Source organism: Oncorhynchus gorbuscha, unplaced genomic scaffold, assembly GCF_021184085.1.
Source record: "Oncorhynchus gorbuscha isolate QuinsamMale2020 ecotype Even-year unplaced genomic scaffold, OgorEven_v1.0 Un_scaffold_499, whole genome shotgun sequence".
NCBI classification, from domain to species: domain Eukaryota; kingdom Metazoa; phylum Chordata; class Actinopteri; order Salmoniformes; family Salmonidae; genus Oncorhynchus; species Oncorhynchus gorbuscha.
In genome coordinates, this window is record NW_025745324.1 from 107,027 (window position 1) to 123,336 (window position 16,310).

The 16,310-nt window shown below is 45.4% G+C and overlaps 1 protein-coding gene across 1 annotated transcript in view; it reads left to right on the forward strand.

Annotated features, from left to right (window-relative positions):
• LOC124018381 (ephrin type-A receptor 3-like) overlaps window positions 1-16,310 on the forward strand; it is a gene marked incomplete at its 5' end in the record, with an annotated part of 85,433 nt that overhangs the window by 60,958 nt on the left and 8,165 nt on the right. Inside the window, 2 exons of the mRNA XM_046333670.1 lie at window positions 4,464-4,613; window positions 5,296-5,489. Of these exons, the coding sequence (XP_046189626.1) occupies window positions 4,464-4,613; window positions 5,296-5,489 (344 nt within the window). The remainder of the gene's footprint in view (window positions 1-4,463; window positions 4,614-5,295; window positions 5,490-16,310) is intronic.

The window sequence follows — 16,310 nt, forward strand, 5'->3', positions numbered from 1 at the left end:
CAATGTTCATGCAGAAACATAGATATTAAACAAACTATTCTAAAAAGCAATCCGCAACAAAGCATGCTGGGAAATATGATGAGGCCCCTGCCATGTCTACATAAATTAACTAAAGTAAAATAACTTTAAACAGTCAAGGAGCAGCAACACCACCACCTTAACACTTCGCCAGGTGGTGTCAATTTCAACCCTGTTAACCCCACTAGAATCAGCACTGTAACACTCACAACACTTTTTTACCTCAACACCAAGCTTTTAACACCCACACATTTGCTGTGTATCTCTCACTCCCTTTATGTTGCTCTATCTCCCCCTCGCCAGCACTCTCTGTGAATACATGCTGTCCATGAGACAAATCACCTCGTATGTCACACACACACGTGCACTAACACACACACCGACACACAAACGTCTAGCCTCTCAGCAGTGTGGAGTGGGACAGCCAGCACATAAATAAAATCAGGGTGAGATAACGCCAACATAAATGTTTGTGTTCTCCTGAAGGATCATGGGAAAGGAATGACAAACATAGTAGATAAGTAAAATCAAGAGGGCTTTGTATCCAACCTATCACCATAACAGTGTGTGGTGTGTGTGGGGGGGGGTCACCTTGTGGCCTGACATTAGTATACAATGCTCTAATAACTGCTTTAGACCCCCATCCACTCTACAGTTATGAATCTATCAGACCCAGCAGGCCGTTGTCTCTCCCTCCCTCTTCTGTCAGACCACTATGCTGTTCTGTCAGGCACCCTGTCTGTCTGTGTCTGAGTGGTGTCATACTGTACCTTCATTAGAGGTATAGTCCTTGCTCTCCTGAGGATGTTTATGTACACTCACCAGGGATTCAAGAGACAGAAGTGGATTTATTTATTTGTGTGTGTTTGTGCTTAAGTGTGTGCGTGCGTGCGTGTGTGCACATCCGTGTGTGGTGTGTGTGTGTGCTCCTGCATGCATGTGTGACATCACTAGGGCCGAACGCCCTGCCATCGAGGATCTCTGTATCAGGCAGTGTCAGAGGATGGCCCGAAAAATTGCTATAGACTCCAGCCGTCCAAGCTATAGACTGTTCACTCTGCCACCATCCGGTAAACGATACCGGAGAATCGGCTCTTGGACCAACAGGTCTAAATACCCATAAGACTGATAAATAGTTAATTAACTGGTTACACAGACTATGCTGACCCTATCTTGCACTGACTTTGTGCACACTCACAAGACTATACACTGAGTATACAAAACATTGGGAAAACCTGCTCTTTCCACAACAGACTGACCAGGTGAATCTAGGTGAACGCGATGATCTCTTATTGATGTCACTTGTTAAATCCACTTCAATCAATGTAGATGAAGGGGAGGAGTCATGTTAAATACGGATTTTTATGCCTCGAGACATGGATTGTGTATGTGTGCCATTCAGAGGGTGAAAGGGCTACACACAAAAATGTAAGTGCCTTTGAACGGGGTTTGGTAGTAGGTGCCAGGCTCACTGGTTTGCGTCAAGAACTGCAAAGCTGCTGGGTTTTTCACACTCAACAGTTTCTCATGTGTATCAAGAATGGTCCACCACCCAAATGACATCCAGACAGCATTGGAGTCAACATGGGCCAGCATCCCTGTGGAATGTTTTGGACACCTTGTAGAGACCATGCCCCGACGAATTGAGACGGTTGTGAGGGCAAAAGCGGAGGGTGCAACTCAATATTAGGAAGGTGTGCTTAATGTTTTGTATAGTTAATAAGCAACTAATTCTAAAACACTGAGCAATATTGACATTTTCTAAATGACAAATGACATGATCCTCCGCTGGACTAGATTAAAAAGAATACCGAACCGTCCCTTGACTGAAATGTAAAAAGCATTATCCTCCAGGTAAGCATGATGTACATGTTGATCCGTCCCTAATTATTATCTATCCTAATGGCTAGTCACTTTACCCTTCCTTTATGTACATATCTACCTCAAATACCTCGTACCCCTGCACATTGATCTGGTACTGGTACTTCCTATATACAGCTTCATTGTTTTCTTTGTTAATATTTTTATTATTATTATTTAACTCTGCATCGTTGCGAAGGTCTCGTTGGGAAGGTCTCGTTGGTAAAGTCTCATTGGGAAGGTCTCGTTGGGAAGGTCTCATTGGTAAAGTCTCGTTGGGAAGGTCTCGTTGGTAAAGTCTTGTTGGGAAGGTCTTGTTGGTAAAGTCTCGTTGGGAAGGTCTCGTTGGTAAAGTCTCGTTGGGAAGGTCTCGTTGGTAAAGTCTCGTTGGGAAGGTCTCGTTGGGAGAGTCTCGTTGGGAAAGTCTTGTTGGGAAGGGCTCGTTGGTAAAGTCTCGTTGGGAAGGCCTCGTTGGTAAAGTCTCGTTGGGAAGGTCTCGTTGGTAAAGTCTTGTTGGGAAGGTCTCGTTGGGAAGGTCTCGTTGGTAAAGTCTCATTGGGAAGGTCTCGTTGGTAAAGTCTCGTTGGGAAAGTCTCGTTGGGAAAGTCTCGTTGGGAAGGTCTCATTGGTAAACTCTCGTTGGGAAGGTCTCGTTGGTAAAGTCTCGTTGGGAAGGTCTCGTTGGGAAGGTGTCGCTGGTAAAGTCTCGTTGGGAAGGTCTCGATGGTAAAGTCTTGTTGGGAAGGTCTCGCTGGTAAAGTCTCGTTGGGAAGGTCTCGTTGAAAAGTCTCGTTGGGAAAGTCTATTTGGGAAGGTCTCATTGATAAAGTCTCGTTGCGAAGGTCTCATTGATAAAGTCTCGTTGGGAAGGTCTTGTTGGTAAAGTCTCGTTGGGAAGGTCTCGTTGGTAAAGTCTTGTTGGGAAGGTCTTGTTGGGAAAGTCTCGTTGGGAAAGTCTAATTGGGAAGGTCTCGTTGGTAAAGTCTGGTTGGGAAGGTCTCGTTGGGAGAGTCTCGTTGGGAAAGTCTTGTTGGGAAGGTCTTGTTGGGAAAGTCTCGTTGGGAAGGTCCCGTTGGTAAAGCCTCATTGGGAAAGTCTCGTTGGGAAAGTCTAATTGGGAAGGTCTCGTTGGTAAAGTCTGGTTGGAAAGATCTCGTTGGGAGAGTCTCGTTGGTAAAGTCTCGTTGGGAAGGTCTCGTTGGTAAAGTCTCGTTGGGAAGGTCTCGTTGGGAGAGTCTCGTTGGTAAAGTCTCGTTGGGAAGGCCTCGTTGGTAAAGTCTCGTTGGGAAGGTCTCGTTGGTAAAGTGTCTTTGGGAAGGTCTCGTTTGGCAAAGTCTTGTTGGGAAGGTCTCGTTGGGAAAGTCTCGTTGGGAAGGTCTCGTTGGTAAAGTCTCATTGGGAAGGTCTTGTTGGTAAAGTCTCGTTGGGAAAGTCTCGTTGGGAAGGTCTCATTGGGAAGGTCTCGTTGGTAAAATCTTGTTGGGAAGGTCTCGTTGGTAAAGTCTCTTTGGGAAGGTGTCGCTGGGAAAGTCTCGTTGGGAAGGTCTCGATGGTAAAGTCTCGTTGGGAAGGTCTCGCTGGTAAAGTCTCGTAAGGAAAGTCTCGTTGGGAAGGTCTCGTTGGGATGGTCTCGTTGGTAAAGTATCGTTGGGAAAGTCTCGTTGGGAAGGTCTCGTTGGGAAGGTCTCGTTGGGAAGGTCTCGTTGGGAAGGTCTCGTTGGGATGGTCTCGTTGGTAAAGTATCGTTGGTAAACTATCGTTGGGAAGGTCTCGTTGGGAAAGTCTCGTTGGGAAAGTCTCGTTGGGAAAGTCTACACCCATTTTATCTCGACGTATGTGACAAATAAAATTTGATATGATTTGATTTGTGAGAGCAGAAGTGGTTTGTTTTCTGAGGGCTGTGTGTTTAGAGAGAACTGGCCAGGAGTTGTGTAACTTGGCCAGGAGGTCGTTAGCTTTGGCCCCTCTCCTCTTTTCTTCTCTCTGCACTTTTCTTTTCCTCTCCTCTGTTGGCATGACGCAGGCTAAGCCTTGAGTAAGTTCAGCAGCCCCCTGAGGGTAGACACCAAGCAGGAGAAACACAGGGTCAGCCTACAGGCCCCCTGTCTACCTCTCTCTCTACCTTTATTCCTCTATCCCGTTTTCCCTCTCCCCCAGGACAAAAAACAGGGGAGATGGAACAAATGGAACAAGGCCCTGCAATGCTGGAGGCTTGGGCTAGGACCTAGACCCCTCTACCATCTCTCTTTCCCTCCCTCTTTATATCCATTTTCAGGTCAAACATAACCTAAAGCAAGTCATGAAGTTGGCTAAATGTATTTCTCCTCCTATTTCAGGATACCTTGTGATCCATTGTTACTTGAAACACATGACTTTATCTGTCCTCTCTCTCTCTCTCTCTCTCTCTCTCTCTCTCTCTCTCTCTCTCTCTCTCTCTCTCTCTCTCTCTCTCTCTCTCTCTCTCTCTCTCTCTCTCTCTCTCTCTCTCTCTCTCTCTCTCTCTCTCTCTCTCTCTCTCTCTCTCTCTCTCTCTCTCTCTCTCTCTCTCTCTCTCTCTCTCTCTTCTCTCTCTCTGTCTCTCTCAGGGAGGTAAGATCCCTATCAGGTGGACAGCTCCAGAGGCTATCTCCTACAGGAAGTTCACCTCGGCCAGCGACGCCTGGAGCTATGGCATCGTGCTCTGGGAAGTGATGTCATACGGGGAGCGGCCTTACTGGGAGATGTCCAATCAGGACGTGAGTACACAGCTGTCGCCAAGAAGACCTAATGAACTTCCTGCTGAGAGAGGAAATGATGCGTAGAGTGACCAGGTGGTGGACTGAGCCTGAGGCCTGATGGCCTGGACAAGGAATATAGCTCTAGCACCAAAGTTGACACACACACACGCACACCCCACAAAAATGCATCATTGTCACTTGAGCACTAGCGCCCAGAGAGAGAGAGAGAGAGAGAGAGAGCAAGAGAGAGAGAGGGAGTGAATTGCGAGGGGGGGCTTCTATTATGAGCAGATGCACAGTCAGCACTTCTGCCAGTACAGTACTGTCTCACTGCCAACTCTCCAACTCCCCTGGACTGTAATAACACCTCCATCTCTACCACCCACTGACACAGTGTACTACCTCCTCCTATAGACTGTCCTGCTGCACACCTAATTATCTCTGGTGCTCTCTCTCCCCCTCTCTCTCACTCTCTTTCTCTCTCTCCAACCCTCTTCTTTCTCTCCCTCTCTATCTCTAACGCTCTCTCTCCCCCTCTCTCTCACTCTCATTCTCTCTCTCCAACCCTCTTCTCTCTCTCCCTCTCTATCTCTAACGCTCTCTCTCACGCGCTCTCTCGCGCTCTCTCTCAAGCTCCCTATCTTTCCCCTTCCTCTCTCCCCCTCTCTCTCCCTCTCTATTTCTCACTCTATCCCTCCAGGTTATCAAAGCAGTAGATGAGGGCTACAGACTGCCTCCTCCTATGGACTGTCCTGCTACTCTGTACCAGCTGATGTTGGACTGCTGGCAGAAGGAGAGGAACAACAGACCCAAGTTTGAACAGATCGTCAGCATCCTGGATAAACTCATACGCAACCCTGGGAGCCTGAAGATCACAGCCAACACCTCACCCAGGTACTATAAACATCTACACACCATGCTCTCAACCCTGACTTCTGACCCGTGAACCCTAACCAAACCCTGGCAACCAACCCATCATCCAGGTACTATACACAGAGACAGGGTTTTATGGGATATCTTCATTTATCCACCATAAGATCTAAACTTAACAGCTAGCCATACTTTGTTGTTTTAGTGGTCTTTCTCATCCACTCAACCCCCAACTTACAGTTGTACCTCTCTGCTCCTCTCCCAATGCACCTGCCCCCCTAAATCACAGCTGCTCCTCTCTGCTCCTCTCCCAATGCACCTGCCCCCCTAAATCACAGCTGCTCCTCTCTGCTCCTCTCCCAAACACCTGCCCCCTAAATCACAGCTGGTCCTCTCTGCTCCTCTCCCAAACACCTGCCCCCCTAAATCACAGCTGCTCCTCTCCCAAACACCTGCCCCCCTAAATCATAGCTGCTCCTCTCTGCTCATCTCCCAAACACCTGCCCCCTAAATCACAGCTGCTCCTCTCTGCTCCTCTCCCAAACACCTGCCCCCTAAATCACAGCTGCTCCTCTCTGCTCCTCTCCCAAACACCTGCCCCCTAAATCACAGCTGCTCCTCTCTGCTCCTCTCCCAAACACCTGCCCCCCTAAATCACAGCTGCTCCTCTCTGCTCCTCTCCCAAACACCTGCCCCCCTAAATCCCAGCTGCTCCTCTCTGCTCCTCTCCCAAACACCTGGCTCTTTCTTCCCCTTAACACCTAATCACTGCACCTGACTCCTTACCCCTCTCCCACGCACCTGGCTCAATACAGATTGACATCGAATATATTCACTCCCCACGCGTTATCCAAGGCATTATGGGTCACGGCACATCCTGCTCATTTAGTGACAGCAGTGACAGGAAACACTGTCCTCCACCCTGGGACTCGTTTATCCTTTCCTCGCTTTCAGTTTCTCTATCACACACTTCCCCTTCTGCTGGCCTTCAATATTACTGACGTTGTCTCTACCTTCGCCGTCCAACCCAGGTGCAAGACCTTGGTGGATCTATTAAAGATATAAACCACATTGAATCACATAAGATATCAACCCCATATTATAATAGAGACCTCATAGAAGGTGCTCCTCCACCTCTGTGAATGTGTTAGGACTTGATAGTGGTGTATAGGCCTATAGGGGAGTGTTGTATGTACAGTATTATGGGACAGACCCCTATAAGGGAGATCATTTATTTAGTATGGGACAGACCCCTATAGGGGAGATCATTTATTTTGTATAAGACAGACCCCTATAGGGGAGATCATTTATTTTGTATAAGACAGACCCCTATAGGGGAGATCATTTATTTTGTATAAGACAGACCCCTATAGGGGAGATCATTTATTTAGTATAAGACAGACCCCTATAGGGGAGATCATTTATTTAGTATGGGACAGACCCCTATAGGGGAGATCATTTATTTTGGATAAGACAGACCCCTATAGGGGAGATCATTTATTTAGTATGGGACAGACCCCTATAGGGGAGATCATTTATTTTGTATAAGACAGACCCCTATAGGGGAGATCATTTATTTAGTATGGGACAGACCCCTATAGGGGAGATCATTTATTTTGTATAAGACAGACCCCTATAGGGGAGATCATTTATTTAGTATGGGACAGACCCCTATAGGGGAGATCATTTATTTTGGATAAGACAGACCCCTATAGGGGAGATCATTTATTTTGGATAAGACAGACCCCTATAGGGGAGATAATGTATTTTGTACAAGACAGACCCCTATAGGGGAGATCATTTATTTTGGATAAGACAGACCCCTATATGGGAGATCATTTATTTTGTACAAGACAGACCCCTATAGGGGAGATCATTTATTTTGGATAAGACAGACCCCTATAGGGGAGATCATTTATTTTGGATAAGACAGACCCCTATAGGGGAGATCATTTATTTTGGATAAGACAGACCCCTATAGGGGAGATCATTTATTTTGGATAAGACAGACCCCTATAGGGGAGATCATTTATTTTGTATAAGACAGACCCCTATAGGGAGATCATTTATTTTGGATAAGACAGACCCCTATAGGGGAGATCATTTATTTTGGATAAGACAGACCCCTATAGGGGAGATCATTTATTTTGGATAAGACAGACCCTATAGGGGAGATCATTTATTTTGGATAAGACAGACCCCTATAGGGGAGATCATTTATTTTGGGGAGATCATTTATTTTGGATAAGACAGACCCCTATAGGGGAGATCATTTATTTAGTATGGGACAGACCCCTATAGGGGAGATCATTTATTTTGGATAAGACAGACCCCTATAGGGGAGATCATTTATTTAGTATGGGACAGACCCCTATAGGGGAGATCATTTATTTTGGATAAGACAGACCCCTATAGGGGAGATCATTTATTTTGGATAAGACAGACCCCTATAGGGGAGATCATTTATTTTGGATAAGACAGACCCCTATAGGGGAGATCATTTATTTTGGATAAGACAGACCCCTATAGGGGAGATCATTTATTTAGTATGGGACAGACCCCTATAGGGGAGATCATTTATTTTGGATAAGACAGACCCCTATAGGGGAGATCATTTATTTTGGATAAGACAGACCCCTATAGGGGAGATCATTTATTTTATTTAGGGGAGATCATTTATTTTGGATAAGACAGACCCCTATAGGGGAGATCATTTATTTAGTATGGGACAGACCCCTATAGGGGAGATCATTTATTTTGTATAAGACAGACCCCTATAGGGGAGATCATTTATTTAGTATGGGACAGACCCCTATAGGGGAGATCATTTATTTTGTATAAGACAGACCCCTATAGGGGAGATCATTTATTTTTATAGGGGAGATCATTTATTTTGGATAAGACAGACCCCTATAGGGGAGATCATTTATTTTGGATAAGACAGACCCCTATACAAGACAGGGGAGATCATTTATTTTGGATAAGACAGACCCCTATAGGGGAGATCATTTATTTTGATACAAGACAGACCCCTATAGGGGAGATCATTTATTTTGATAAGACAGACCCCTTATGGGAGATCATTTATTTTGATAAGACAGACCCCTATAGGGGAGATCATTTATTTTGGATAAGACAGACCCCTATAGGGGAGATCATTTATTTTGATAAGACAGACCCCTATAGGGGAGATCATTTATTTTGGATAAGACATTTATTTTGATAAGACAGACCCCTATAGGGGAGATCATTTATTTTGATAAGACAGACCCCTATAGGGGAGATCATTTATTTTGGATAAGACAGACCCCTATAGGGGAGATCATTTATTTTGGATAAGACAGACCCCTATAGGGGAGATCATTTATTTTGGATAAGACAGACCCCTATAGGGGAGATCCTATAAGACAGGGGAGATCATTTATTTTGGATAAGACAGACCCCTATAGGGGAGATCATTTATTTTGATAAGACAGACCCCTATAGGGGAGATCATTTATTTTGGATAAGACAGACCCCTATAGGGGAGATCATTTATTTTGGATAAGACAGACCCCTATAGGGGAGATCATTTATTTTGGATAAGACAGACCCCTATATGGGAGATCATTTATTTTGTACAAGACAGACCCCTATAGGGGAGATCATTTATTTTGGATAAGACAGACCCCTATAGGGGAGATCATTTATTTTGTACAAGACAGACCCCTATAGGGGAGATCATTTATTTTGGATAAGACAGACCCCTATAGGGGAGATCATTTATTTAGTATGGGACAGACCCCTATAGGGGAGATCATTTATTTTGGATAAGACAGACCCCTATAGGGGAGAGAAGTATTATCTTTACATTGTTCTCATTATGGACACAAACCTGATTGTATATAGACCCAGTCAGTAGTGACATAGACCACACAGAGGCTGTCATAAACAAACGCTTCCTGTTTCCTGTGTACACTGGACGTTATGAGCAGACTCAATCTGACCCTGCGTGATCAGGCCTCTGAGTACGGACGTTCAAAAGGGATGCTTGCCCATATTGACCTCAATGCTTCCCACAGTTGTTAGGTGGTGGACCATTCTTGATAAACGCGGTAACCTGTTGAGCATGAAAAACCCAGGTGCCCCTGGTGCCTACTACCATACCCCGTTCAAAGGCACTATAAATATTTTGTCTTGCCCACTCACCCTCTGAATCACACCCATACAAAATCCGTGTGACAATTGTTTTAAGGCTTAGAAATCCCTCTTTAACCTGTCTCCAGCCCTTCATATACAAATGAATTCACGAAGCGATCATAGTGTTCACCTGGAATCACCTGGTCAGTCTGTCATTGAAAGAGCACTCAGTGTATTATCTCCCTCTTTCTCTCCCTACACCTCCTGATATTCCTCCTTTCCTTTCTCTTTCCCCTGTTTCTTTTTACATGCTATACAACATCCCTAATACTCTTTCCCCTGTTTCTTTTTACATGCTGTACAACATCCCTTACACTCTTTCCCCTGTTTCTTTTTACATGCTGTACAACATCCCTAATACTATTTCCTCTGTTTCTTTTTACATGCTATACAACATCCCTAATACTCTTTCCCCTGTTTCTTTTTACATGCTGTACAACATCCCTAATACTCTTTCCCCTGTTTCTTTTTACATGCTGTACAACATCCCTAATACTCTTTCCCCTGTTTCTTTTTACATGCTGTACAACATCCCTTACACTCTTTCCCCTGTTTCTTTTTACATGCTGTACAACATCCCTAATACTCATTCCCCTGTTTCTTTTTACATGCTATACAACATCCCTAATACTCTTTCCCCTGTTTCTTTTTACATGCTGTACAACATCCCTAATACTCTTTCCTCTGTTTATTTTTACATGCTGTACAACATCCCTAATACTCTTTCCCATATTTCTTTTTACATGCTGTACAACATCCCTAATACTCTTTCCCCTCTTTCTTTTTACATGCTGTACAACATCCCTTACACTCTTTCCCCTGTTTCTTTTTACATGCTGTACAACATCCCTAATACTCTTTCCTCTGTTTCTTTTTACATGCTGTACAACATCCCTAATACTCTTTCCCCTATTTCTTTTTACATGCTGTACAACATCCCTAATACTCTGTTTCTTCTTGTTTCCCTTCCTTTGACCACCATGGAACTGAGGCGCTGCTGTAGTCTGTGTAGACTGGCCTTGGGCGGGCAGAGAGGAGACAGGGAGGAAGGGAGGCTGGAGCTGTAACAAGGGAGAGAGGGAGGGAGGCTGGAGCTGTAACAGTGGAGAGAGGGAGGGAGGCTGGAGCTGGAACAGAGGAGAGAGGGAGGGAGGCTGGAGCTGGAACAGAGGAGAGAGGGAGGGAGGCTGGAGCTGGAACAGGGGAGAGAGGGAGGGAGTCTGGAGCTGGAACAGAGGAGAGGGAGGGAGGCTGGAGCTGTAAAAGGGGAGAGATGGAGGGAGGCTGGAGCTGGGACAGAGGAGAGAGGGAGGGAGGCTGGAGCTGGAACAGGGGAGATGGAGGGAGGCTAGAGCTGTAACGGGAGAGAGGGAGGGAGGCTGGAGCTGTAACAAAGGAGAGAGGGAGGGAGGCTGGAGCTGGAACAGAGGAGAGAGGGAGGGAGGCTGGAGCTGTAACAGGGGAGAGAGGGAGGGAGGCTGGAGCTGTAACAGGGGAGAGGGAGGGAGGCTGGAGCTGTAACAGGGGAGAGAGGGAGGGAGGCTGGAGCTGTAACAGGGGAGAGAGGGAGGGAGGCTGGAGCTGTAACAGGGGAGATGGAGGGAGGCTAGAGCTGTAACGGGAGAGAGGGAGGGAGGCTGGAGCTGTAACAGGGGAGAGAGGGATGGCGGCTGGAGCTGTAACAGGGGAGAGATGGAGGGAGGCTGGAGCTGTAACAGGGGAGAGAGGGAGGAAGGCTGGAGCTGGAACAGGGGAGAGAGGGAGGGAGGCACTGGGTTGGTGGATCAGACTGGTATTATGGAGACGTCGGCGCTCATAACGTTGACTAATGGTTTGTTAAGAAAGTGAAAATGGGTCCCTGGGAGTTTGCATGTAATTTTCCTGATTGGCTTTTAACACTGGGCTGAGCGCAGGGCGAGAGGGGTGGGAGGGGGAGAGACGGAGGACAAGGTAATTTATGTGTGTGTGTGTGTGTGTGTGTGTGTGTGTGTGTGTGTGTGTGTGTGTGTGTGTGTGTGTGTGTGTGTGTGTGTGTGTGTGTGTGTGTGTGTGTGTGTGTGTGTGTGTGTGTGTGTGTGTGTGTGTGTGTGTGTGTGTGTGTGTGTGTGTGTGTGTGTGTGTGTGTGTGTGCGTGCCACTATACCAAAGGAGCAGCTGTGTTCGGCCTCACACACCTAATATGTCTCTGGGCTACCCTGACTAATGGAGATCCCAATCCCCCACGGGCCCAGATCAAAGCCGTGGCTAGAGTACGCTGTCTGGGGACCTGGGGTGAGAGTTTGAGTCTATGGGGTGAAAGGGAGAGAATCTTAGTGCAGGTGTACCTTAACAGGCCAAAGGCGAGTGTCGAGAAGAGGGGGGTTTGGGATTTGGGTTTGATGAGTATGAGCTTTGAGGGCTTTTGAGAGGGGCCTGAGGCCTCATTTATCAACTGTGCTTACATTTCTTACAAAATTCTGGTGTACGTGGTGATTCTATGATTTGCGTGCTCAATAAATTATTGGGATTTATCAAACTGTCGCACGCAACATGTTTTTTATTGATAAATCAGAGCCCTTCTGACCTCTACAACCTCTCCTGGAAAACAAAAAAACCTTCATTTTCTGTAGAGGTGTGGCAGAATGTTTTCATCTTTTACAGTGATTTTTTTGAACATAAAAAGCATGTGCCATAGCGAGTGCCAAACACTGGCCGCCATTCTGCATGTTTGATTGTCTATTTTAAACAATTTAAAAGGACATTTTACAGCCCACACTTCTATGCAAAAGACTTGGTTCATCATTTTGTTCATTTTGTTAGTCAGTACATGATTGTGTTTCTATCTCCTGTCTTGGAATAGGCTTAAATACTGTAGGCTACATTATCATGTCGCGCTCCTATCTTACAGCAATACTGCAGCCTAGGCCTACCCATACTGGAGAGGGCAGCCGTAGTCAACGGGCGGACCGCAGTCCGGATCTGGTCCCAGAACGGGGTTAATACTGACCGTGGGTCAGTTGCGCTTTCAATTTATTCTGGTTGAGAGTTGTTATAGTAGAATGCACAAGGTGCAATTTCGAAATTTGGCAGTGCATGGGCAGGTTTCCTCTTGTTATGCCATTCACTAAATAATCTTAGAGAACTATTTATAATCTATCAGAAATGTCCAGTTGATCAAGTAGCCCATGTTATCAAGATAGGTAAAATAGGCTAAGCAGCTATCTGAATCTTCTAGTTATTTATCATGGCCAGATTATGTGCCCATTGGGGCCTCGACCCCCAGGGGGCCCCATTGATTTTGTTGACTCACTCTGGTATCATATGAACACACATAAGACGTTGCAAAATGTGTAGGAAATTAGCTTTAAATCGACAAAATGTTCTCTCCGCCCCATATCAAAATGTGTAGAATTGCAGAAAATGTGTTTAAAAACTGTGAAAAAAAAATGTGTTTTTCTTTCCGCCAACAAGAGGGGTGTGAACAGTTTAGGGTCGCATGTATCTATCCAGACCTACGCTACCTAGGACATGTGTGTGACCGGACCTTCTGAAATAGTAGTGGAGTACCCCTCGTATAGGCTACCGCCAGTCTATTTATTTTTGAGCATGCTTGTCTGTTGGAGTGATGGATAAATAGTAGCCTGATATCTGTTGTGTAGTGGGAATAAACCAGTCATGTCAGAAAATCTGATTATGAGTTAGGTCCACATCATAGAAGTCAAAGAAACATAGGTTACATGCTGCTATTTCATTTCCTTACCAACGGCAAATGCATCAATTTTATCATTAGGTTACGTTTGAATGTTTTTATTAGCGTACCATTATTAGAATTCCCTTGGTGAAACGCCTCCATTTCCCCCCAAATAACAATATTTGCTTGTAATACACTTCTCCAACCACTAGAAGATGTGCGTAAGCAAGGTCTGAGATTTGTGTGGAGATACGCTCACTTTCCCGTCAAGTTCAAATTTGATAAATAACAACCTTTGCGGGAAAAGTGACTTGTGTGCGTATCCACCTTTGGTAAATGAGGCCCCTTGTAAAAGGGAAGTGGGGAAAGTGACTTGTGTGCGTATGCACCTTTGGTAAATGAGGCCCCTTGTAAAAGGGAAGTGGGGAAAGGTAGGTGTTGAAAAAGGGATGAGCGAAGAGGGGAAAAGGGGAGAGGCAGATGGCCAGATGGAGAGAGGAATGGAGGGGAGGAGGGCTGAGGGGTAGACTCTGGGAGAAACCCTGCAGAGCCATTTGAGTTCCCCTCACAGTGAGACCTGCATTCCTCTCTTCTCCTCCTCTCCTGTCCTCCACCAATCTGCCCAGATGTCAACCTCTCCCCCACTCCCCCGCCTCCTCATCCCCATATCCTTATCTCCTCCTCTTTTTCTCTCCCTCTCTCCCTCTGCTCCTCTGAGAGCCTTAAAAACATGATACTGCACAGCAGTGGTCTTTCAGAGGTCAGTGGAAAACAGACAACGAGAGAAAACGGAAAGAAAAAGGAGGAGAGATAAAACGACAGGGACGGTAGAATTTAGCTTTGCTTTCTCACCTCCTTGCTTTTTTTCCATTATATGGAGAATTCTCTATTTTCTCAATCCTGCCGTAGGTAATATGATGCTTACACAGGGGTTTAAGATACCAACTCCTCTCCATGACAACTAGCATGTTCTTTTTGTCCCCCTCCTTGTCTCTCGTCCCTTGTTCTCTTCCTCTACCGCAGCAGTAAGTAAAGAATTAAACCACCAACAGAATCACAGAGGGAAGATAAGGTCGTCTATAGTTTACCTCTACACTGACACATGACAGTTTTGACAGAACTTTGCAGATCGATAGTCTCCTCATACGTGACTGATGGTTTAATCAGGGAGCTCTGTGTGTGTTTGTTTGCCTCGTTCCCTCCCTTCATGCCTCTCTCCTCTCTTATCTCTTCTGCCCGGTTGGCCCTCAGCTGTCAGACAGGCCTCTGATGATCAGGAAGAGATTCAATCACATACAGTCGCTTAGCTCCCCTTTTCCTTTGGCACTTCTTTCTCTATCCTCTTCCGCTTGTTCTAGCTCAAACGAGCTCTTGCTGTCCCCATGGTGAGCTGTCTGTCTGGTTGGCTGCTTAGTTGGGTCACTATGTTCCAGACAGACTGTCTCTCTTACTGCTTTGTTTACTTCCTTAAGTTAGCCTACTGAAATGAGTCATGGCAAAAAGATGTTCTAGAACCGTCTAGTAGCCTTACCTGTCCCATCACACACCGTCACAGAGCCAACACACACACCTCCGCACGACCCACAACGCAAATTCACGTGCTGTGATGTAGATGTGTGTCATTATATATAATACACTCAGCCTTAGTGTGGACTTGACTTCCTGCTATTATGGTCTGTTTATACTACTATAAATATATGTCTCTATGGGAATACCAAGCTGGTTTCCTGTCCTGTGTTGGCTTGTATTCCCTATAGGCTGTTTGCCTGTGTGTGTGATCAGGTGATATGGTCCCAGTCCTTTGTTTTCTGACTCACTGGCTGATTTGACACACACATGTACATGCACACATAAACACGAGCACACACTCCTGAGTGACGCAGTGGTCTAAGGCACTGCATCTCAGTGCAAGAGGAGTCACTACAGTCCCTGGTTTGAATCCAGGCTGTATCACATCTGGCCGTGATTGGGAGTCCCATTGGGCGGCGCACAATTGGCCCAGCGTCATCTGGGTTTGGCCGGGATAGGCCGTCATTGTAAATAAGAATTTGTTCTTAACTGACTTGCCTAGTTCTGAATGGCTCTGACACAACACCCATCATTGTTGAGTATGAGTCAGGGTTGTTGTTGATGAGGCCTGAGTTGGTTTGACCTGCCCTGACCCTGCCTCATAGGGAGGTGGACTTGTTGATTTGGATGTTGATCGGATATGACTATAGCAACAGCTGCTGTGCCTGGTGTCCACTAAACAAAATACAAAACAACATAAGGCTATTGGCTCAGGAGATGTGGGGAATGTCTCCTGGTCTGGTTTTGGTTTAACAGATGTTTGTCTGCCTGTCTATGTGGCCGGCCGGCTGGCCGGAGTGAACATGGTCAGGGTTATGGACAGACTCAGACAGTCCTCTCTGCCTGACTCTTCATTGACAAATCTTAATTTGACCAGTTTCGCTCAGCAGGAAAATCATCCTGCAGCAACAGGAGATTATAAATATTATGTGTATGTCATTCATGGACATTTTTGTCGGGGTCGATACATTTTTCGTTATGGCAAATCAAGTTTGGCATTTTAACCAAACGTTATAAGCCTTTTTAAAACCTTGAATAAACTATGATTTGCATTTTCTGAAGTGCAGAAAATTTTGCTCCAACAACAGAGTGATCAAATTAAGATATTACATCTGTACATCACTCTATCATCCAATCCTTCTTTCCTCTCCTCTCTCCTTCCCTCTCCTGTCACTCAAATCTCTCAGCCATTAAATGCTGTTCATACTGCAAATTATTGTCAATGGAACAGCATGAATTGTGATTTGATTTAATTATGTTATTCAGTTTATAATCTGATTAAAGTTGCACTATTGAGAATTCTAGTATTTTTAAGATAAAATATTAATGTAATTATATGAACACTTATGCTTGTTTTGTTATATAATCATATTGTTAAGAGATTTCACTTCTAAAACATAAATATAGAATCTACACTGTATGGTTTT